This window comes from Phocoena sinus, chromosome 8 (assembly GCF_008692025.1).
Source record: "Phocoena sinus isolate mPhoSin1 chromosome 8, mPhoSin1.pri, whole genome shotgun sequence".
In the NCBI taxonomy this organism is placed as follows: domain Eukaryota; kingdom Metazoa; phylum Chordata; class Mammalia; order Artiodactyla; family Phocoenidae; genus Phocoena; species Phocoena sinus.
Window position 1 is genome coordinate 100,573,152 of NC_045770.1, and position 23,337 is coordinate 100,596,488.

The 23,337-nt window shown below is 58.8% G+C and overlaps 1 protein-coding gene across 3 annotated transcripts in view; it reads right to left on the reverse strand.

Moving 5' to 3' along the window:
- Positions 1-12,078, reverse strand: part of SYT7 (synaptotagmin 7) — a 58,621-nt gene extending 46,543 nt beyond the window's left edge. For 2 of the 3 annotated variants that reach the window (XM_032638792.1, XM_032638795.1), the window contains exon 1: positions 11,798-11,946. In XM_032638792.1, coding sequence (XP_032494683.1) covers positions 11,798-11,828 — 31 coding nt within the window. In that variant the 5' untranslated portion in view covers positions 11,829-11,946. Of the gene's footprint in view, positions 1-11,797 lie in introns of all 3 variants that reach the window. The other variant, XM_032638794.1, reaches the window with a different exon arrangement.
- Between the last annotated feature and the right edge of the window lie 11,259 nt (positions 12,079-23,337).

Sequence of the window (23,337 nt, forward strand, 5' to 3'; positions counted from 1 at the left end):
TGGTGGGACTCCCAGCCCAGAGCTCTCTCTCGCCACTTCCTCAAGGCTGAGGTCCTGCAGGCAAGCCGGAAGTGGGTCTTAAGGGCTTTCGCCTCCGGTCAGGCTTCCTGAGGCCCTGACCTGAGCCGTTTCCCTTCTCCCGCTCCCTAGGGGAGCAGCCGTTGGCTCCGCTCTAACTTGGAGTCTCCAAGTCTCATTCTAAATGAAATTTCTTCCCAGGCAATTACTTCCTGCTAATTAGGAGGCAAGATTGACAGTCCCTGGGCCCTGGGCTGACCCCTTTACTCAACTCACAGGGGTGGGGGGTTCCTGAGGTACTAGGTAGCAGCAGCAGCCACAGGAACTGCCTGGATCGGCCCCATCATTTGAAGGAGGCCAGGAAACTTCTGAGGGCAGGGGGACTGGTGGTGGAGTAAGAGCCTCCAAGGAATGGGAAGAAGGGAGGTGGGGATGCTGAGGGGGGAGGGACTCTGAAGTGGAAGAGAGCCGGGGCCCAAGAAGCTGGAAGGAGCCTGGACGTGCCATGCAGAGTAAGAGAGAGACCTAGGCTCCGGAGCAGCAGGGGGAGCCGGGAGGATCCAGAGAAACGGGGACACGTCATAGGGAGGAAAAAGGAGGCATCTCAGGAAGCAGGAAGACAGAAGAGGAGGGAGAGATCTCCCTTCTGCAGAGGGAGGAAAGGAGGCACCCCGGAAAATGGTCAAGATTACAGAAGTGGAAGAGGTAGAGGCGGGGAGATACTGGGAGACTCCAGAAAGGGGAGGGAGACAGGAAGGAGGAATTGCTAAAGGAAATCCCTGGGGAGAAGGGGAGGAGTGGGGGGGAGGACAGCTGGAGTGGCAGCTCCCAGGGCCCCAAGAAGGGCTCTCTCTACATCATTGTCCTTGAGCCTCCCCCAATGTCAGTGCCCAGCCAGTTGGGCCTGCACGCCCTCCTACGCAGCCACAGGTGTGGGCGGGCATGATGGCAGGCCACCAGCCGGCTCAGGCCCCAGATGCTCCACTCACCCAAGGCAGCCAGCCGACTTTCCTTCCTGCCAACCTGCCACCCCCTCCAGCAGGCTAAGCCAGGACCCTCCTGGGTGTCACAAAACAACATGACCAAGGGGCTCTGGGGCTGTGTGGTCTAGCCCCTCCACTTTACAGAGGCAGGATCAAGGTCCAGAGAGGAAAAACTGCTTGTCCAAGGTCACAGAGCAAGTGAGTGGTAAGGCCAGGTGAAAAGGGATCAGGGGCTAAGTTGCAGTGGTGGGTCCTGTTCCCTCCTAGGCAAAGCCAATAACAGGAGACAACACAGGTCTTGGTCGCCAGCAAGTCAGCCCCTGATCAGTCTAAGCTCTGTGGAGTGTGGGGTGGCAGGCAGAAGGGAGTGAGGGTTGCCAGGGGCTGGAAGGGAAGCAAAGGAAGTCACCATTTATAGAGCACTGGGTGGGAGGGTTCTGCAAGGGTTACAACTGCAGCTAACATTATTGCACTTACTAGGTACAGTGTTCCCACCACTTAAGACATTACATGCAGATCTCATTTAATCCCCACGATAACCCTATAGAGTGTGTATTACTGTTATTCTGTTATAGGGAAGAAACTGAGACTCAGGAGGGTTGAGTAATTGGCAAAGTCTGCAGACTAACCAGTGGCCTGGTTCTAACTCAGGTGGCTGGCCACTGCTTTGAGGACCTCTCTACCCCAGCGCTATCTGAAGATGCTCAGATCCCAGAGTTCCCAAGATCCCAGCCCAGCCCTGGCAGAATCTAGGCCCCAAATGCCAATGGGGTTACAGTTCTGTGTTGTGGAGGCTTCTTGTGGCCAAAGGAGGTCTCAGACTTGAACAAGCCCTGTCTTAAGGTGCTGGAGTCTGGGTTCTAGTCCTGGCTCTGCCACTAACATACTGTGTGACCTTGGGCATGTCATTTGCCCTCTCCGGCCTGGTGCTCCCACCTATATCATCAAAGGGTAGGACCAGATAACAAGAGCTAGTATGCGCTGTGCTAACTCTGTGACAGGCACGGTTCCAGGCAACGTATGGACATTAACTCAGCAAACCTCCCAGCAGCCCTCTGAAGTAGGAGCTATTATTGTCTCCATTTTACAGACGGGGAAATGAGGCAACGAAAGGTTAAGTAACTTGTCCAAGGCCACAAAGCTAATCAATACGTGGCCGATCTGGGATTCGCACCCCATCGCTTTTGACACAGAGCCCCTGCTCTGGCTGCTACTCTGCACTGTTTCCTTAATGACTCTCTCAGCCCCTGCTTGGTGCCCCAGAGAGATCTGCCTATGTCCCTCTGCACAGGCACACATGCCATCATATTTCCACATGGGAAGCACACACACTCTCACGTGTCTGCATGACACGACATGCGTTTGTTCATGCTTCCACGTCCGCTCCTGTGCTTCCACCCAGTTTCTGTCTGGAATAGCCACACACGGCCATCCGTGTCCACAAGAACAGGCCAGCTCCAGCAGGCCCACATGCACGCATACACACGGACGGCCCCCTTTTCTGGGCTGACTCGTGGAAGCCGTGTGCCAGGCTGCAGCATATGGCCACGTGGTAGTGATGTGGGCCGCCACGCCCCTTCTCCTCTGCCCCCCTCCGGTGCCTGGGTGGCTCGCACGTCACATCCCGCACCTGCCGGCACCCCCATCCACGATGCCTTCCTCACACCTCTCCCCTAACAGAAGCGGGCACCTTCTCCAGGAAGGAAGCAGGCACACGCCCAGCCTGGCTCCCACAGCCCAAAGATGCCAGCCAACCTGGGGGTGGAGAGGGAGAAAGAGGCATCGATCGGAGGCTCTGGGGGCCCGAGGTTCACAGTTCCTGTCTGAGACTAAGCCCTCCCTTAGGTCTGAGTGCCAGAGCTGAGCTCTCAAGACCCTAGAGATGCCAGCTCCCCTCTGCATTGCCAGATACGGAGCCAGACGGGGGACCAGGGGACAGTGGCTCTGCCCATTGCTCCCGAGCAGGACTGTGGTGCCGAGAGGGCTTCTCTGCCCAAGTTACCACTGCACCCCCTACAACCCCATCCCTGGTCCCTGCTCTCTCCTCTCTCTGCCCAAGCATCTCAGAGTTCTGGGTATTTTTAGGCCTCAGCTGACAGGCTGTGAAATCGCTCCCTTCACACCTCCCTAACCAGGCGGGGGCTGGAGAGGGAGGAATGGGGTTCTGTGTGCGGGGGGTACACACCCAGCCGATTCATCAGGCTCCTCCAGGGCTGGCAGGTGCCAAGCAGGGAGTAAGGGGTGCCTCCCCTTGGTGAGAGGATCCTTCCATGGGGCCTGGAGAGAGGGAGAGGAGACAGGATGGGAAGGAGGCTCCGCCCCACTCCAGGGACCTGAGAACAAAGCTTTAGGGGACACGGAGCGCTAAAGCAGGCGCTGGGGCCAATACTGATTCCCAGCCCTCCCTTCCGAGTGATGGGCCGAGAGACAGGCTGGCTCAGATCCTAGTGGGATAAGGGAGGCACTGGACAGTGTCGCCCAGTGGTTAAGACCTAGGTTTGGGAGTGAGGCTGACTTGCAATCTCATCCCTGCTCTCCTGAGTGACGTGGTAGACACTCCACCTCTCTGGGCCTCAGTTTCCTTATCTGTACAACAGTGGTATTGAGATCTCCCTGAGGGACTGCTGTGAAGATTAAATGGAAGATGTAGGTGAAGAACAAGACGGTCTGTGGACCCACCAGGCACTGCTAAGAGAGTCTCCTTCGCTGTTTTCCCTTACCGGCAAATCCTCCTAACTGTCTCTTCTCTGGGCTGCCTCCTTACCGTGATCCCTGAGGCAGGAGCCCATAGTTCAGCCTGGCTCTTTGGCGCCTGCTGGACCCTCTCCCGCAGGGGAATAAATCCCCAGCTAAGGTGGTTAGAAAACGTAGACCATTCCCACCCTGCCGCGTCCTGCTGTGGGGCACACATACACATCACGTGTACACACGGACCCAAACGCCAACATGCTTGCACGCTGCCAGTGCCTGGGTGTGAGAGCGTTTGCTCTGGGGTGGCCCCCTAGGGAAGTGGGAAGATGTACCCAGGCCCTGCTGTGAATGGGCCCCTGTGCCAGGGGCCGTGGGCACGGGGAGCGGGGTGGCCTGCCTAGTTGCTGTGGAGACAGGTTGGCTCTGGCGGGGCTCTGGAGCTCAGGCCTGGCAGCTGGAACTTGAGCTGTGCGGCTCCTCCAGGGCTGGACCCTGATGCCCACGGTGGGGGCAGCGGGTGCAGAGCGATTCTCTGGAACCTTAACCGCGTTCGCTGGGCCTTGGGCCTGTCCACCTTGGCTCTACATTTCTCTCTGGGAGGCTTCCTCTGATACCGCAGCCCCCTAGGTAAGCCCCCGGTGGGGAGGGGAAATCTGTGCCCACCTGCGCCAGGCTGTCCCCTTGACTGCCCATTACCCACCACAAGCTTTTGAAGGCCAGGGTCCCAGACCACCTGGTATGGGTGCTTGGGACACAGCCCTGTGCAGGTGAGGGACTGAGGAGGGTCTGGGCAGAGGTGGGAACAGATATGTTAATGGCTGGGCCTCCAGCTCCAGATATGGGCCTGTCTCCAGGCTCCCACCCTCCACACCGCCACCGAGTTAAAGTTCTTTATAGAGATATGCTTGAAAGCCATCCACGGCCCACCATTGTCCTAATTAAAAAAAAGAAATAAAGCCCAGTTTTCCTATTTCAGAATGCCAGGCCCTTCATAATCTGGCCCAGCCCACCCTTCCCAACCCTCAACTCCTGCTATTGCCCCCCAAAGGACTCCCTTCCAGCCCCCCATGCTCAGACACTCATTGCTGCCTCCACTGGCCAAGACCCGTCACACCTCCGGGCCATTGCATGTGCTGTCCCCACCACGCAGAATGCCTCCTCCCTGCCTGCTCACATGGCAAGCTCTTATTCTTCCTCCAACACCCAAAGCCCCGGACCCAGCGCTCATGCTCCTGGGTCTGGTGGTGTGGCTGGAATTCCAAATCAACTTCTACCCGCAAGTGCCCCCGTCCCTGGGTGGTCTGAGGATGGACGAGCTAACGTACGTCGTGGCACCTATGGAACGCGCCACACACCTTTGCTGTTTTGATGGCAACTGACAGACTCTGCCTCGGTGAAGCCCTCCCCAGGCCTCCTCCACCAGGGCTGAGGCAGGCCTATCCTCCTCGGAGCTTCCGGAACCCTCGTCCCACACATCAATCGCTCTGTGCAGGGCGATGCTGATAACAGCTGCCGTTGACTGAGTGTTTACTATGTGCAGGGCTTTCTGCTAAAGATGTTTTCTGCCTTATCTCATCCTCCAATCCCATGGGAGGTAAGAACCATCATCATACCCATTTAACAGAGGAGGAAACTGAGGCCAGGGTGGTGAGTAACTTGCTTCAGGGACACAGCCGCAAATGTCTCTGCCAGAGGCTCTTTGACCCCAGAGACCTAGCTTAATTAAGCAAGCCGTCCCCTGCTTCGCGGAAGTAAAGCACAGCACATACTGCGTGCTCCACAAATAAGGACTTGCTATTGTTGTCCTATCGTTATTATCAGGGGAGGGAACAGGGTGTGCTGGGTGACCTAAGAGGGGCTTCCTTAGGCTGAACCCCCTATAAAGCAGGGGACTCCCGTTTTCCTGGAGAAAGAAAGTGAGGGCTCAGAGGGACCCTTGGACTGCCAGGGACTGGGGTTGGGATGGCAAGGATTTGTACAGGGAGCCCCGATATCTGGACCCGGTGGACCTGAGGAAACTGAGGGAGGCTGGAGTGAGCGAGTGCGCGAGGGGTTCACGGCAGGCCGAGGTTGGGCAGAGCAGGAGAGGGCCTGCCGTGCCACTGGTTGATCTGGACACCACTCTCTGGCCCCACTGACACCGCCCCGTGGTAACGAGACGGATCCAATCTGTACCCAGGGCCCCGCCGGGAGCATCTGCCACGGCAGGGTTTGAAGTAATTTAACTGGACATATTAGCCACACAGCTCTGTCCTCTGCTCCCCTCGTGGAGGGCCTCAAGCAGCCACCCCTCGGGGCCTCCCACACCCACCACCCCGCCTGGCTGGAAGCAAGGTGCTCGCTTCGCCAGCTAGCACTGTGAGACGGACCTGCTAGGACGGACCCCTTGGCACCCCCACCTCTCTCATTTTGGGGGCTTCCTGAGGGCTCTAGAACCACAGGGCTGGGGTTTTGGGGTTCTCTAGGCCCAAAGTTCTCCCCTTTCTCTGATGCAACCAGCAACTCCCAGCTGGGGCTCAGACCTCTCCCGCCTGCCTCCTCCGATGGGCAGAAAGTCACCCCTTTTCTCCCCGAGCCAGCTGGAGAACTCCAACTTCCTGCACTCCAGGAAGGGCATCGAAGAAGGAGGGCCACTACCAAGATTGGGGTTGGGTGGGCAGTTCTCTTAGGGCTCTGGGAAGGGGTGCACACACACACACACACACACACACACACACACACACACACTGAATCAGACACATGCATGCCCAGTTACACACACACACACACACACACACACACACACACACACGGACAGACCCACACGCTACTGTGGACATGCCTGTATCTGTACAGGCCAAAGCTCCACCCCCACCACCACCCCCCATCCATGCCCGTGCACGCCACACAGCCAGGTGAGGCCCTGCTCCCAGCAGATGGAGCCCTCAGAGGTGGCCAAGCTGGCAGGTGGGAGGGTGTGGCAGGGGGCAGGCAGGGCCCCTGGAGGGCACAGGCCCCGCCTGGCTGGGTACAGGGCCAGGGGAGCTGCCCTCCCCCAACGCTTTCCGTCACAGCTCCCTGGGCACCTCGACGCACCTCGCTACAAATCCACTCATTAGCTGCTGTTTACAGCGGGCACGGAGCTCAGACGAGCACGGCGAGTACGGCCGTCCAGCTGCCACCTGCGCGCACACACAGGTACACACGCAGCGCGGCGCTTCTGTGCACAGGCCCCGCCCCCCTGCTTCCTGGGTGCTGCAGCCCCACACACTCAATCCCTCGGACATGTCAGCTCCCCAGATGTCCCAGCTCACCATAGCAGTCGGCTCCCAGCCCAGCCTCACAGGCGACACACCTCTTCCAAGGGGCTCCTCCAGGCAGAAGCTGCAGAGCCCCCTAGGGCAGGCCCGACGTGCCAGCCCACTTTCCGACCAACTGGGCCCAGAGTCCCAGGCACAGGCTCTGGGCGCCATCCAGCCCCTTCCACAGGTCCCGTGCTGCCTGCCAACTCCATTCCAACCCCTGGGGAATTCTGCTGGGTGAGACTGAAGTCCTGCCCTCCAGACACAAGTTGGACAGGGCCCAGCAAGCCTGCCCCTGCTGCCCGGAAGGTCAGGGACATCCACGTCCGTGGAACCGGCAAGGTCTACCTGGCACCACTGGCTGGGGTTCCCTGGCAAGGCAGGTGGGCACTCGGGCTGGCCTGGCAGAGGCTGGCTCTGGCACCTGGCCAGACCAGTGACAGCCCCAACAGAGAGCGCTGATCTTACTGGCGGCATGAGCCACCTGCCCAGCACTGCCCAGGGGACAGGGCGCCGGCTCCACGCAGGGCTGCCCGCGCCTACCTGAGATGCCTCCGTGCCTCCGAGGAGCCTGTCCAGCCAAGAGTCCTCTGCTCAGGACTCTGCCTCCCGCATGCCCCCCCGACCCTGAGCACCCCCCCACCACCACGAGGCCCCCCTTACCACTCCTCTCCCTGCTGTTCCCAGCCTCACTCCCCTGCGGGAAGCAGTTATTGAGAACGGTCCATCAGATTCAATAAAGATTCAAAGCCCCTGAGAGAATGGGGGTGGGTGGGCGGGGAGTGCGGGTGGGGAAAGGAGGAGTGGGAAGGGGGGGGCCCACACACTCCTCCTCTGCCTGTCCCTCAGGCAGGGCTGGAGGGGGTAAGAAGGGGACAGTCCTCCACTGTCACTCGATGTTACCTGCAGTGCCCCTTGGGCCTGAGCTTGGGGTCAGCCAGGGGCAGGGCCCAGCTGTCCGGGGCCTGTCTTTGTTCGCCTGACACCCACCTGTTCCTCTGCCTTCCAGCTGTCCCTCACCTGTCACCTGCTGGCCTGTGGTTCCCACCCCAGTCCAGCCTGCTCTAGCCCCTCTTCTCCAACCAGGAGGCGCTTTGAGGCTCTCTCCCTCTCCACCATCCCCCAGTCCTGAGCACCCAGCCTATCGGTCAAGCTGTCCCCACAAGGCCACTGAACAGCATGATCGGGGGCCGAGGGGCAGGGGGCAGTCCTGTCTCCCTGGAAATGCTACAGCTTGGGGGCACTGGCTACCCTGACCCAAACCCAGCAGAAGTCATACGTCCAGCCCTGCATTTGGACCTATTCTGTCCCGAGTCCCCCTCACAGCCATGGCCCGCTGGGAGGTCACTTGATCTTCAGTCCCAGCCTGCGAGCCAAGCCCAGGAGGCAGGCCAGGGAGGTCTGGGCCCGTGTAGATGGGGGAGCGGGGGGTGGGGGCAGGGTTTGTCAGTGAAATGGCCAGTCAGGTCTCCTTGGACAGTCCCACACCCCAGCCCCTGTCCCTAAACTTGACGGCCCTCACAGCGTACACCGCCGATCTGTCCTTTCAGCCCCGATTCCTGCGCCACACGCCACGCGACAGCCCCTCTGTCCCTAACCTGTGCCCAGTCGGTGGAGGGTTAGCCTGGACAGTCATGTGGATCCTTCTGCCTTGAGAGAGAAGACCCTATGTGCTAAGGCCCCCTGGCCCATGCAGAGGGTCCCCCACACTCCCTAGGAATGACCTGCCTGGAAGAGTTGCTGTAGGGGGCAGAGCCCACTAACAGGTGGGACAGACAGAGAAGACTTCAAGCACTGCTATCCCCAAGGACAAGTTCATAGAGGGCTGGGGGCAGGGCCGGCAGCCCTCAGGACCTGAACCCTCTCCCAGAGCCGCTGCACCAGCCCAGACTTTGCCTCTCTGGCCTTGCTCACCCGCAAGGTCACCTCTCCCTCCCTCTCTCCCTGCTGCCGTCCTGCCTGCCCACTGCAACACTGACCCCTGCGGGCCTACCGAGGTCCTGCCCTGCCGGGGGACAGGGACACAGGGAGGCCTGGCCAGGCCAGCTTTGGGATGGACAGAGGATGGAGGCTGAGGGCCGGGAGAGGGCCGCATGTCTATTGGAGGGGACAGAGGGGAGATTGCAGGCATGGCTGGGGGGAGGCGAGGCAGAGTTTGGAGCAGAAGCGAAGGGGGGGGGGCTGGTCTTCGTTCTTCACTGGGCTGTGGCTTTTCCCCACAGTCCCTTGCTTCAGCCACAAAAGATCAGGAAGAGAATTGCCTGGAGGCTAGGGGCCCACAAGGGGAGGGAACTGCTCCTGTCCCCTGTCAGGATAAGGGTCTTAGCAGCAGACTGAGCCCTGTGGGGACTTGCAGAGCGCATGGGTTGAAGGAGGGGGTACACAGGGACCTTCTGGAACCATCCTGGGGCAAGAGGACAGGAGATTAAGATTTTGTTTAAAGGATTGGGCCACAGGTGTTCCAGGCAGTGGGATGAGGGGATGAGGATGTAAATGGTACTGGCCTTTGGGGGACCAGATGGATGGGCCTGAATCACACAGGAATTAATTTGCATATCTTACTCCCACCTGGTGCCTGCCTTGGGGGACACATACCCTGCCTGGGGGAGCAGGGTCTGGGGAGCCTGGGGTGAGCTGGGGTGGAGGGGTGGTGGTGGGAAGTCTGGCTTGGAGCTGTAGGGATTATAGGAGGTGGGCAGGGATGCCAGGGGGCACAGAGGCCAGATTGAGGCCCCCAACCCCCCGGCCCCTCTGAGATCCCCAGGGGACTAGGATTAAAAGCAAATTCTGCCCTCTCCAGCCTATGTCTGACCCCATCCAGCCCACTGTCCACATCAGAGAGAAGTAAACGTAAGGCTGGTCTGTTTCCCGGTCAGAATTGCCCCTGCCACAGGAGTAGTGGGTCCTGCAACCAGAGCGGGCAAGACAGGTCTCCAGCCCAGACAGCAAGGCCCATTCAAGGGGGAGAGGGAAAAGTCTGGGGGCCGCCAGCACACCAGGGGCAGCACTGGGTTCCAGGCCCTTTGCCCAGAAGATGCCAAGCACATCAAGTTGGCCTCCATGGAGAGGGCAGAGGTGCTTGGAGGAGTGGCGATGTCATGGTGCCCAGGCGTGGGAGGAAAACAGAGGGAGGGAGAGGGGACGAGGGCAGGGCCCCAGGTCACTGGCCTAACAACAGGAAAGGGGAGGCTGCCAGCCTGGCAGGGCAGGGGAGGGGAGTGTCCTCACTGCATCCCCCCTTCCATCTTCATACCCTGGAGCTGGTCTCTGAACTAATTCTGAGAGGGTGATCCAAGCAAGAGAACACCTCTGTCTTTGGTCCAAGTGCTGGAAGCTGGCAGTCTCTTGGGGAAAGATGCCAGGGTAGGTGACCTGGGTCCAGAGAGATGAAGGGAGGGGTCTCCAAAGGCAATGTCCCTTCTGCCATTACCTAGAGGACATTCATAGATGGGCATGAGGTTCCAGAGAGGGAGACTGAATCTCTTTCACCCATATACGCAAGCGCTGAATGAGTGCAATGCCTGGCACCCAGGAGGTCCTCCTCAGTGGGCTTGGGCTGCCATGCCTTGATGAGGGTAAGAATGGAGGCAGGGACAGGCTGAGGCTGCCCCTAGAGGGAAAGAGCAGATGTGGGGCTGGGGCAAGAGTGGACAAAGCCGGAGCCCACTGGACTGCCCTCAAAAGCCTTGGGGCCCTAGGCCCCTTCTGTGGAGGGCCTTAGAGCTATCCCTTCCCCCAGGACGCCCAACCAACCCCCAGAGGTTAGCAGGAGTAAGCCTAGAGGCTCTTCGTCCGGGAGCAAGTCCTCAGGCTGAGGTGTCGTGCTTTCAGCATCAGACAGAAACCCAGAAGCGGAGACCCTGCTGCCAGTACTGGCAGACTGCGGGTGCTGGGTCAGGGGTGGGGCACCCCAGGTGGGAGCTGAGCCTGAGACTGGGCAGGAGCTGCAGAGGACCTGCCTACAGGTGGGCGCTGTGTGAGGAGGCGTCCGGAGCCAAGGAGGAAATGGCAGAGCAATTTCCCGAGGAAGGTGGAAAGATTCCTTGGCTTGGCTTCCAGGATACCAGGCAGACGTGGGCTCCCAGGCCACTCCCCGGCTTGGGCTCAGGAGAAATGCAAAGGAGCACGGCCCCTCCCCCTGCCAACCCTGACAGGACTGGAGTGAGTTTGGGGTTCTTTGCTTCCCCCCTCCCCAAGCCCAGGAGAACATTCCCCTGGTACCCCTATTCTCACCAATCTGTGCTCTCTTTCCCTTCAGGTACCCCTACCTCCCTCCTCAACGCTCCTGTGGCTCACCACCCCCTAGAAGCCCCCCTCCCTTGCTGCTGCACCAGATTCCCACTTGCCCCCTGGCACCCTCTCAATTCACAGTTGGCACCGCCGATGTCACTCTGCTTCCCGGTGCCCACAACCTTGGCTGAAAGCTGCCCGGGATCCTTGTTCTGGGGTCCCCTAGCACTGGCACCCGGGAGGCACTGGGGCTGGGGACCCGGGGGTGCCTCTGAGGGCACTGCGGGGGCAGCGGCTCCTCGCTCCGCCACACACGTTGTCCTTGGGCTGCTGGGGGCGGGGGAGGTCCTTGTGGGGACACTGCAAAGCCGGCGCCCGGCATCAAGCTTGGCAGTGCCCGAACTGCGGGGGGCCGGGGTCCGAGCTGCTGCCGCTCAAGCCCGCGCCCCCGGTGTGGGATGACCCTGGGTGGGGGGAGTCCGTGCGGCTCCGGCGGACAGTAGCCCCGGGCTGGGGCTCCGAGACGGCTCCCGGCGCTGCCGCCGTCCTGCCCGCCGGTTCGGGGCGCCCCAGCCCGCGCGGGGCCGCGCTTACCTGGGCTGGCCGCCTCCGGGTCCCGGTACATGGTCCCCTCGTCGCCGGCTCCCTCCGGGCTCTTCAGAGCCGCCCGTGGCCGCGCGCTGCTCCGCCGCCGCTGCAGGGCATGGGGCCGGGCGACCCCCGGGGGCGGGTCCGAGGGCGGGGGCCGCGCGGGCTGCACCGAGCCGCCGAGCCGGGTAGCGGGGGCCGCCCGCCAGCCCTCCCGCCCGCCCGCCGAGCACGCTGCAGCCGCCGCCGAGTCGCGCCGAGCCTCCTCCCTCTGGCCTGCGCGCCGCGTGTGCGCGCCGGAGCGTGTGTGAGTGTGTACGAGGCCGTGTGTATGTGTGTGTGAGCTCGTGTGTGAGCGCGCCCTGGGCACCGCCGGCGCCGCCCGCCCGCTGTCGAGCGCCTCAGCCACCGCCTGCTGCCCGCTGCTGGCCGCGCGCCGCACTGCAGCCCGCGCCCGCCGCCGCCCCGAGGGCACCACCGCCGCCCCACGCCCCGCCCGCAGCCCCCGCAGGGAGGGCACGGAGCCCGCCGGCTGGGCTCTTTGGGCCTGCGGGTCCCGCCGCACTGATCGACCCACCACGCCGGTGCGCCCCTGATGGCAGCGGCTTCGAACCCCGCAGGGCGGCGGAGCCGGCCACCTCCTCCGAGGTGCCCTTTGACTCCGTTCCAAAAGGCGTGGAGATCCACTCCGGGTTTTCCTCTCGGTGGCGGCTGCAGGGCGTCAGCTCCGGACTCGACAGCGCGGCGTCCCGGGAAGGGGAGCTGGCGTGTGTAAAAACCAGGAGTGGAATTTTGCCAGCGCTGAGCCTGGGTCCACCACCCTGGCCATCCCCAGAGCTTGCGCACAGCTGGAGTCTAGGAGCTCCACCCTCTATGAGGGACTAGGCCTAGTGACCCTCCCCACTTAACCCAGCCGCACAATAGAAGAAAACAGACCTTTCAGCCTCTGCCCCTGCTTCTCGCGCTCCACTCCTCCAGTGCCCCCCTCCTTTTCCTTGACCTCAGAACTTCAGGGGGTAAGAAAGAAAGGCCTCCTTCCCCTTCCAACCCTGGGGCTCACTTGGCCCTCTCTGTCCCTCTGTCAGCTCAGCACAGTCCAAATCAGGTGAACCTTAATTCTCCTTTCTCTACAGAATTGGAACTGTTTGATTCTGGGGCAGGGAGGAGAAGGGGCCCATATCCCAGGGCTTTTAAAAGCCTGGAACTGAACCATTGGTGGTTTCAGGTACACCTCCTCCTCACACACACACACACATACACACACACACACACGAATAAACCTCCTACACAACGAGATATGGACACTGAAGCCTCACACAATACAGGGCATGCCCCTACCCTGAACTGAAGGGAATAAGCAGAGGGGCAAAAGCCCTGGGCCTGCCACAGCATCCTCCCCTCCCCTCCACTGAGAATGCAGTTCACAGGTGAACCAGGCTTTCCAGAGTCAAGGATTCCTACTGTCCCCTCGAGAAGCAGACTCTATACTGCTCAGCTCACACCCAGCCACACCTCCACCTTCCCACAGCATCCACAGGGGCAAGCCTCCATCTCAAGTCTCCCTCAACACACTGACACACACAAACCATCGCCTTGAACTCACATGGAGCCTCTTACACACACACACACACACACACACACACACACACACACACATTCACCTCCACCCACAGCTTTTCTGGTTGAGAAACAGACAAGGAAATTCCCCCAAGCAAACCTCCATGAAGACTGTTCCGGTGGAGGACAGATTTCCTTGGATTGAATGTTCTAATTAAATAGGGAAGGAAAAAAGTCAACTGTAGGTTCTAGCCCATAATTCCTCAGTGGCCAGAAATCTCAGCTCCTCATCCCCTGGTCAAGGGCCATTATGTTTCACACGCCCTGCAGCCAGTCTCATCCACATGTAGCCGAGAATTCAGGCACTATCCACACACCCCTTTTTGGCGAACCACAGAAAGCCAAGCCAACAGGCTGGGACTCCAGGGTCCCCAGGCTTGCCTTGCTCTTGCTTGCACCCCCACCTGCCTCTCTCCCTGCCCTAGTGAAGAGCAGCTAGTTCATCCCTCCCCCCCACCAAGTTCTGTACTTGGAGCACAGAACTTATTCTTGATCGATTTTGAATGCCATTTACTGTCATTACTTTATCCTTAACAGGGACACTCCCCATTCCCATGTTTCTCCTGTCAGGGAAGTTCTTCTAGATGTCTAACCTTGAACCATTCTCTTGAATTTGAAGGCTATTCTCTCCTGCTGGAGCATCACTGACAGTCAAGCCAACTGTGAGTTCCTGTTTTCTGAGCACTCACAAAGGGCTGGGCACAGCAGGAAATGAAGCCTGGGGGAGTGAGCAGGTCCCTCTGAGAAAGGAGATCAGAGCATGTGAATCACCCCTGTTCTGCCCGGTCCCTCCCAGATGAGGGCCTGGGGATTTGGCCTCTCCCCTTCCCATCCCACTCTCATTCTCTGACGCTGCTGGCCCCTGTGTCCTGGGTTCCATGCCGTGGCAGGAAGTGCTGGCAGCACCTGTTTCTCCAAGGACTGTCACAGTGCTTGCTGTGGACCCCTCAGGCCCGCTTCTGATCTGGTGCTGTCTTCAGGGTCCAGGTGTCCCGGGTCCGCTTCGGGAGGGCTGCGAAGCAGGGAGGGACGTTCTGTCCCACAGAAGCAGATGCCAGGCCTACACTCTCCTAAACAGGGCCCCTGAGGCCACCTGGCTCTGTTGCTAGGTCACGGCAGGAGGCAGGGCTCCTGGGTTCCCCTCTGACCTCCATCTGCCACGGTCTCCAGTGCTGCTATCTCCCCACAGCTCCTGTCCCCCCTACCCCGCTTCCTTGGCCATGGGCTGAATTATGAATAAAACGCTGAGGAAGCTGATCGCGCAGCTCACGTGACAGAACAAACACACCTCTCTCCTCGCCACCGTGCATGTAGCAAGAGACTCGGGCTCAGCATCCTCTTGATGTAGGAGGGGCAGGCTCAGAGATGGGCCAGTAGGCAGCCGTGCAGGGCAACAGCAGAGCCTGCGGATGGGCCAGACCAGGAGCAACCTGTCCTGCCACCCTGCCCCCAACCCCGCAGCTACCCCCGCCCCAGGCTTCCCCTTCCTCATCGACAGAGGACAAGAGTCTGGACAAGGTAAAAGCACATTAGCCGACGTTATCTCCCCAGAAAGGACGCGATGGCAAACCCCTAGAAGGCAGCTGCAGCCCTCTCTCTGCCCACCTCCTCACAGTGGAGACCCAGTAACCCGCGAATCTCAGAGGTCTACCCGGGGCCCACACTTCTGCTGGGTCCTGCTTTGGAGGCCTGATACTAAAGAGGCAGGGTCTGGCCCACAGCATCCAGGGAAGAATCCTAGACTTAAATTCTGGTCCTGCCTCTGCCACTACCTAGCTGTTCGGCCTCGGCCAGTTACTTGACACCTTTGGGCCTCACTTTTCTCATCCATAAAATAGGGCTAATAGTTGCACCATGTAGGTCTGTGAGAATACACTGGGGAGATGGCAAGGCAAGGGCTAGGTGTTTTTCTTAGTTCCCTGGGGGGTGCCTCCAGGGACCAAAGACCCTGCTCCAAACTGACCTCTCATAGCCCTGGGTCCCCATTCCACATCCTCGGGTCATGTCGTAGGGCCTGAAACATTCTCTTGCCAGAAACACCTTCCCCACTCCCAACCCCATCCACATCCTTTTTCCTTGTAACCTCCTCCCCTTCCAGATTCTGGCTCTGAGTCTCTCTCTCTCTCCATGGTCACCCTGACACCCCTGAGGGCCTGGCTCAGCAGCTCAAACCCCCATCACCCCAAAAGATGAAAGCTATTGCCTTTTCTCCCTGCCAGTCCCTGCTGGTCACAGCCCCGCCCTCAGTCAGAATCTTGGCCTTAGGCCTCTGTTTTGAGACACCCCTACCTTAGTTTCAGGCAACTCTGGGCTCCTGAGACAGACAGAGATACGGGGGCTAGTGAGATGCCCTTATCAGGGTGCATTGTGGAATCACCTTGGCTTGCCGATTACAAGCTGAGCGACCTGAGGTAAGTGATTCCATCCTTCCAAGCCTCAGTTTACCAGTCTGTGCAACAAGGATGTTGATTTTTAGTCTTAGTTTAGCCTTGGACTCCTCTGGGAATCTAATGAACCCCAGGGACCTCTGTTCCCTAGAAAAACACGTATTCAAATACAGACACAACATTCTGTCCATAATTGGGTGAGAGAGAGTCCTACAGGTTCCAGATAAAAATCCCAGACCCAGAACTTCCCTGGCAGTCCAGTGGTTAAGACTCTGTGCTCCCACTGCAGGGGGCACGGATTGGGTCCCACGTCTGGGAACTAAGATCCCACGTGCAGCGCAACTTGGCAAAAAAAAAAAAAAAAACCCCAAACGAACAAACAAAAAACCCTGACCCAGAGATTTACAAGGTCTCTTCCAGCTCTGAGAGTCTGAGCCCAGTTCTCTGCCCTACTCACCCTCCCCACAGTGATTCCTGGGTCATGGTGGGGCAGGGCTGGTGGTCTATCCCCACCATTTCTCCCTCCTGCCTCAGCGCCCCCTCCCCCAGCACTCGCCGTGGCTGGAGCCAGCTTGCCGGCAGCTCAGACTAATATTTCAGTACCTCCTGGAGCCTACTGAACAGGCTTCACCTGCCTTTCAAGGTATTTAAAGGTTTTTTGACCAAATGCTTTTTGATCCTCCGCTGATGGGAACCAAGGAGAGGCTCTTGCACCAACGGCCCCCCTCCCCACCATAGATTAATGACTAAGAGCTCCTTTGATATTGCAGAAACCTTCTGTGGTTTGTTCAAAGCCCTGGCCCTTGGGGCCACCTCCCCCAGAGACCCAAGCCTGTCAGCTCCAGCCGCCACCGCCCACCCCCAGCAGTGGCCTAGTTAATGGGGGCTACCCAGCGTTAGACGGCTCTGCCTGCAGTGGTGGGACCCCAGACCCGAGCCCCGCTGGTAGAGGGGCCAGTTCAGTCAACCCCCGCCCCTCCCAGGGAGCCCCCACCCGGTCCAGATAAGGCTGGGGTCGGAGTAAGTATCCCCCAGACTCCGGCGGAACACGCCTCTTCTCCCCTCCCTACTGAGGCTGCATAGACGGGCACGCGGCCCAAGGGATCGATTAACCTGTTTCCAGGGTCCAGTAAAAGATCCCTTAGCCTGAAGCTGAGAAGGGGAAAATGAGGCTTTGAAAAGTCTCAGGTACAGGTCTCGGTGCGTGAGGGGACAAGAGCCGGCACCCACCGACTCAAGACCTTCGCCCGCTCTGCAAGCCCCCAGCACAGCCGGCGCCACTCGCCCCTCAGCGCTCCGGTTCCTGCAGGGCTGCGCAGAAGGCGCGCTTGGGGTGGGCCCCGGCTGCGGAATCCGTGGGGGGCGGGGGACGAGGCATCAGGATCGGGGCCATCAGCCCCCGCGACGGGCGCCCCCAGCGCGGCTGTCCTTCTCGTCAACTTGGACCGACCCACCCGGAGCGCCCGGAGCTGAGTCTCGGGCCGGGCGGGGGCCGAGGCGGGGATGCGCGTGCGCGGAGGGGGCGCCGCGGAGCCCGCGTGAGCTGGTGGATTACCGCGTACGGGAGAGGAGGCGTCCGCCCCCAAGGAGGAGGCGCCGGAGACACGGGTGCACCGAGCTGGGGACACGATATGCCCGCCCGGGGTCTGAGGCCCCCAACCCCGCGCCCCATCTGGAGTTGAAGACTGCAGTGGGCGTGCGGGCCCCTTTCTCAGCAGGTGAAAGGGTTATCCGCGCCCAGAGAGCTGTGACTGCCCCAGTTCCACGATGCCTGGCTCTGCGCTTGGGAGGGTAACAGAAGGGGCCTCAGCGCTCCGGGAGCTGGGAGAGTTAACGTTGCCAGGCTCCCTTCCTCGCTAAAGGCTCCAGGGGCTGCTGGGCTCCTTGGCCCGGCCAGACCGAGCGCCAGAATCCAATCCCGGCCCTGTAATAATCATAATAGCAGCAGCACCATTTATTGAGCTCTGAGGGCCTGCCAGGCCCAAGTGCCAAGTGCATAACATGCATTATCCCACTTAATAGTCACGGCAGCCCCATGAAGAAGTCCTATTGTGATCCCCTCGGGAAGGCGAAGAGGCTGAGGAACAGAGGGGGTGTGGCGCACATCTGAGGTCACACAGCCAGGAAGGGTGAGGGAGGGGGCATTCCCCCCTCCCCCACCTCCCTGGCTCCGACCAGTTCTAGAGCCCAAGTACTCCAATCGCTGGCTTCACTGCCTTTCACCTTGGAGCCTTCCGGAGGCTGGGCAGGCACCAGGGTCCCTCCGGCCCCGCTCTTGAGAGGTGAGGGGGCAGCAGAGGTGGGGCGGCCCTGGAAAAGAGGGAGACGATGGGGGAACCACCCCCATCTCTCTGGCGGCTCCGTTTCCTCCTGGCTCCCTTCTCTTCCTGCTGCTGTCCTCCCACAACTCTGAGAGTCCTCCAAGGCTCTGTTCTCAGCCCCATTTTCTTTCTCCCTCCACACTCTCTCCTGCATGAGCTCATCCACTCCCAGGGCCTCGGCTTTTGCTTCAGCCCGACTCCCAGCTCTGTCTCTGGGGCCCTGACCTCCCTCCCAAGCTGGCATCTGCCTTCCTAACGAAGGATCTCCACACAGGTGGAGTGAACTCATTACCTCCTCGGGAAGCAGCCCCTCCCTGGGATCACACCATGCCTGTTAAGGCCCCATCACTCTCCCAAACTCCAGATCAGTTCCCCAGAGCCTCACCTGCCCTGCCCTCACATCTAATGGGCTTCCAGATCCTTCAGACCCTTTCTCTGTGGAGACTCTCGCACCCTCATTGCAAACTTGGGGGCTGCCTGCCTAAGTCAGACACTCATCCCCTCACCCACCTCCTCAGCAGTGGCTCCTGACCCGTTCGTTGACTGCCTCCTCCATTCCAGTCCAGGGTCCTCCTCACTGATTTTCTGGTCATCTGATCATGCTGACCTCTGACCCCGAGGACTTCAATGGCTCCCCACTGCCTGCGGAGTCAGATACGAGCAACTTTGCCTGACACAGAGTAGCCCCTGTCTGAGGACCTTGCCGTCCTTGTCTTGCCCAGTGCCCTGCCTTCAGCTAAAAACTGTTCCTGAGTTTCTGCCCTGTGTTTCCACCCTTCAAGGCCCATCTCAAATTCCACTTCCTCCAGGGAGCCATCCCTGATTCTTCCAGGTGATTCTCCTCCTCTGTAGGCCCACGGTACTTCTTCATCTCTACTCTGCTGGAATTGTCTACTTTATTAGTGTTTGTACACCTCTCCAGTCCTGCTGTCTACCCACCTTCCCCACCCATGGAACAGATGCGGCAAGGATAGCCCATTCCTATCCATCTTCATCTTCCTTCTTTCACTTTTTAATTGATCCGTTCAGCTGACATTATGCTACTGTATGCTAGGTTCTGCATATTCACAACCCCTATCTGGGCTCATCCCCTGGATAACTGGCATTCAGTGGGATAAGTACACTAATGGAGAGATGCTTCGGGCAAGCATGCCCTGGGCAAGAATGCCTCCAGGCTCCCGAATGCCAGGCCCTGGCCTAGACACTATGGGAGAAAGCAAGCTTGAATAAGACCAAGCCCGCCCTCCAGGACTGTTGATCTATAGAAAGACGATGACATGTGCACAGATGCAGGTTTGAACAAAGTGCTCTGAGACCGCAGAAAACAGAGCAATGACTTTGGCCCTGGGGAAATCCAGAAGCTCCTCAAATGCCCAGTCCTTGCACCAAGTGGGGGGCCTCTTAAATCTTTGCTGAATTAAATTGGATCGGAGAAGAAAGGAAATAATAGAGGCTGAAGAAGAAAAGGAAGGCTATGGAGGGGAGGGCGATGACGGAGCATTTTCGCAACATCTGCACGGAGTGGCCCTGCGACCCGTCCCAGTGGGATGTCTTGCGGACAAATGAGATCACAGATATGCCCCACTCTGAACTCTCGGGAAGAAATGAGTTATATATATGTCGATATTATTAGTCTATCCCCATCAGAGCAGTAAGTCCTTCTCTCCAGGAAGCCTCAGTTTCCCCCTGGGAAAACCAGATGTACCCTACAACAACTCGCTTCTCCCTCTGGGCCTCAGTTTCCCCATCTGCAACGTGAGGATGTGAGATGAGGTGGTTTTGAATATCTGGCTCCTCCAAGGAGATGCTCTGTCGGACAGCTGTGTCTGACGAGGAGATGCCCTCTGTCCTCTGCCATCCTCTACACCCTGGGCTGAGAGCTCAAGGGTCCCTGTGATGTCACAAAGGCCACTGCCTGTCCTATTTGTCTTTCTGCTCAAACAAGGCCAGGCAGAAAGTGAGGTAAGTGTAGACTTTCTGGCCGGACATTCTCCTGTAAATTTAGGGGCACAGGCTTCAGGCCTGTGTTCTGAAAAAGCCCCCTTTGTGGGGCCCTCCCTGCCATCCCAGGTCCAAGGTCTGGATTCCTCTGGGGAAACCCCATCCCTCTCCAAATCCCCATGGGCTGCCCCCTTGATGGCCAGAAGTGTTGGGGTACAAGATGCCCCAGTGAAACGGCATGGAGGCTGGAGCTGGGGGAGAGAGAAGCTTGTTCTATGAACCTCCTTCCCCCTGTGAAGTGTGATCCCTGCCCATTCCCTGTGCTTGGCCAGCTCGTCACCCCATCCAGCCCTGTAGATCAGACACCTCGGCTGTGTTCCTATCACCCCGAATTGGTGGCAAGGCCTGGTCTTTCCCTGCTCCTGGCTACCTCTCCAGTCCTCCTTGGCCTCCCCCCTGTCCCTCCTCCACTGCCAGCGGGTCCTCTCGCCTCTCACCAGCTTCCTCCCTGGGTCCCCTCCTCTGCCTCCAGCTGGTTCCTCTCCCACCCACCATCTATGGGCATCAAAGCCCATATGTGACCATGAAGCTCAAATCCCTTCCATGAATTCCCATTGCTCTTGGGGAAAAGCTCACTCCCTGCCTGACAGGCAGGGCCCTTCCTGACCTAACAAGAGATAAAGTGCTCTTTGAGAGGGTTCTGAGTAACGGATAGTGTCTCGGTGTGTGTGTGTGTGTGTGTGTGTGTGTGTGTGTGTGTATGGGTGTAGGGGAGGGTACATTTCAGAGAAAGCGAACAAGTGCAAAGGTGGGAGATGTGATGGAGCCCGGTGGGGGAAAAGTCCGAAACCCTCCTGGGGTGGGTGTCCAGGGGGTATCAGGCACTCCTACTGTGTGCCAGCCCTCATCTCATACTAGTGGACAGCAGTGACCAAACAGAGAGCCCCCTGGGGAGCTGGCGTCTAGCAGGGGGAGACGGGCAATCAGCAATCAGCAGAGCAAGTGAATGTCATGGGATGCTATAAGGTGACGTGTGCTGTGGGAAAATGAAGGGTCTGGAGAACTAAGGGTGATCTGGAACGCCGGGGACGGATTGCAACATTGAGACAGGGTGGTCGGGGCAGGCCTTGTTGACAAGGTTGCATCAGAGCAAAGGCTGGTGAGAGGTGAGGGTTGTGGCTGTCTGGGTAACAGTGTACCGGGGATCGGGTACAGCTAGTGCAAAGGCCCTGAGGTGGGACTGTGCCTGGAGGTTTTGCTAGGAGGCTTGTGGGGCTGGAGCAAAGTGAGTGAGGGAGAGAGGAATAGCAGAGGGCTCAGGAGAGGAACGGGGAGTGGGGAGGAAGGACCATTGTGAGAACTTTGGGAGATGGGAAGCTTCTGCAGTGTTAGGTGAGGAGGGACGTGAGCTGACTTACACTGTAAAAGGATCGCTCTGGCTGTGTGTCAAGGGAGGAGCGGCAGGGAGACGAGAAATAATCCAGGCGAGAAATGAGGCAGCTCAGACCAGGGTAGATTCTGTGGGGGTAGCAGGGAGGGAAGTGGTTGGATTCTGGATCTATTTTGAAGGCAGAAGCAACCGGATTTCCTGATGGATTGGATGTGGGTTGTGACAAAAAGGGAACAGGCAACATCACTTCCAAGGTTTTGGCCTGAGCGATGGAAGGAAGCTTGCCATCCACTGGAATGAGAAATCTGTGTTAGAGCAACACTGCTTCTCAGCCTTTTTAAAAATTATCACCCACCCCCAAGGAGCCTTTTTAGACTTTTTTCGTCTATCACCCCCTCCCTATGAAATTTTAATTCCACAGCTGTGGGGTATATACGTTTATGTACTTTGGCCCTTTGGAGAGTCACAAACCATTGCCATAGCTAAGTGTGAGGAGAGGAGATCGTGAGAAATAGTTCCCCATTGCAATAGCTAAGAGTTTTTGTCCCCCACCCCCCCAATAGCAATTTTCGCACTCTTAGGGGAGATGGCGCCCCCATGCAGAATGTGTGTGTTAAAGCAAGTTGCATGAGTGAGAATAGGATTGGCACCTGATGCATTCAAGCTGTCTCTGCCGGTGGGGGGCGGGGGGTTGTCCAAGAGACAGTTGGGCATTTGAGGTCCAGGCTGGAGGAATGGGTTTGGGAGTCATCGGCATAGAGGTGGTTGGTGTGAAGCAGTGAGATGGGTAGGATGGCCCAGGGGAGTGAGTACTGAGAGAGACCAGGACTGGAGGCTGGGCTTTGGGTACCAAGGTCTGGGAGAAGAGAAAGAACCAGCAGAGGAGACCAAGGAAGAACAGTCCAGAGAAGCTGGAAAAAAACAGGGGAGCACAACAGCAGGGGGAGTGGTGCCCAACCATCCGGTGCTGCGAGGAGCGCCAGTGCAGACACACTGAACTGACCCCTGGATTTTGCCATGGGGATCTGGCCACTGGCGATCTGGACAGGTTCCGATGCAGTGGGGTGCGGGAAGGCCAGATTGGGTGGCTCTGAGAGAAACAGGAAGAGAGACATGGATGATAGTGGATAAGGACAACTCTGAGGGGTTCCCCTGCAGAGGGGAGCAGGGGAATGGTGGTAGCTGGCGGCGGGGAAGTGGTATCAAGACAGGTTTGTTTAAGATGGGGTAAGCTGGGACAAAGTGAGAGAGTGGCGTGGACATATATATACTACCAAACGTAAAATAGATAGCTGGTGGGAAGCAGCGCATGGCACAGGGAGATCAGCTCGGTGCTTTGTGACCACCTAGAGGGGTGGGATAGGGAGGGTGGGAGGGAGGGAGACACAAGAGGGAGGAGATATGGGGACATATGTATATGTATAGCTGATTCACTTTGTTATAAAGCAGAAACTAACACACCATTGTAAAGCAATTATACTCCAATAAAGATGTTAAAAAAATAAATAAATGACAAAAAAAAAAAAAAAAGATGGGAGGAAGAACAGCGAGTTTGTTCACCGACCGACCGGAAAGATCTGGTGGAGAGGGCAAAACCGATGATGCGGGAGCAAGCGAGAGCAGCGAGCTTGCAGGCTGGGGAGACTTGCTGGAGTGATGTCCTTGAGCGGAGCAGAGGCTGGGCTCCGAGTGGCAGCGGCGGTGGGAGCGTGGGTAGCCGTGTCTCCCAGGACGAGGGAGGCCGGGCGAGCGGGTACAGATGCTGGTGGGGGCGGACGTACCCCTGTGGATCTGGAAGCACTTCTGAGAGGCTGGATTGTCTTCGGGGAGTGGGAAACAAGGTCACAGCTGAGAGTGAGGGTGGGGGAGGCAGGGGTGGGTGTGAGGAGA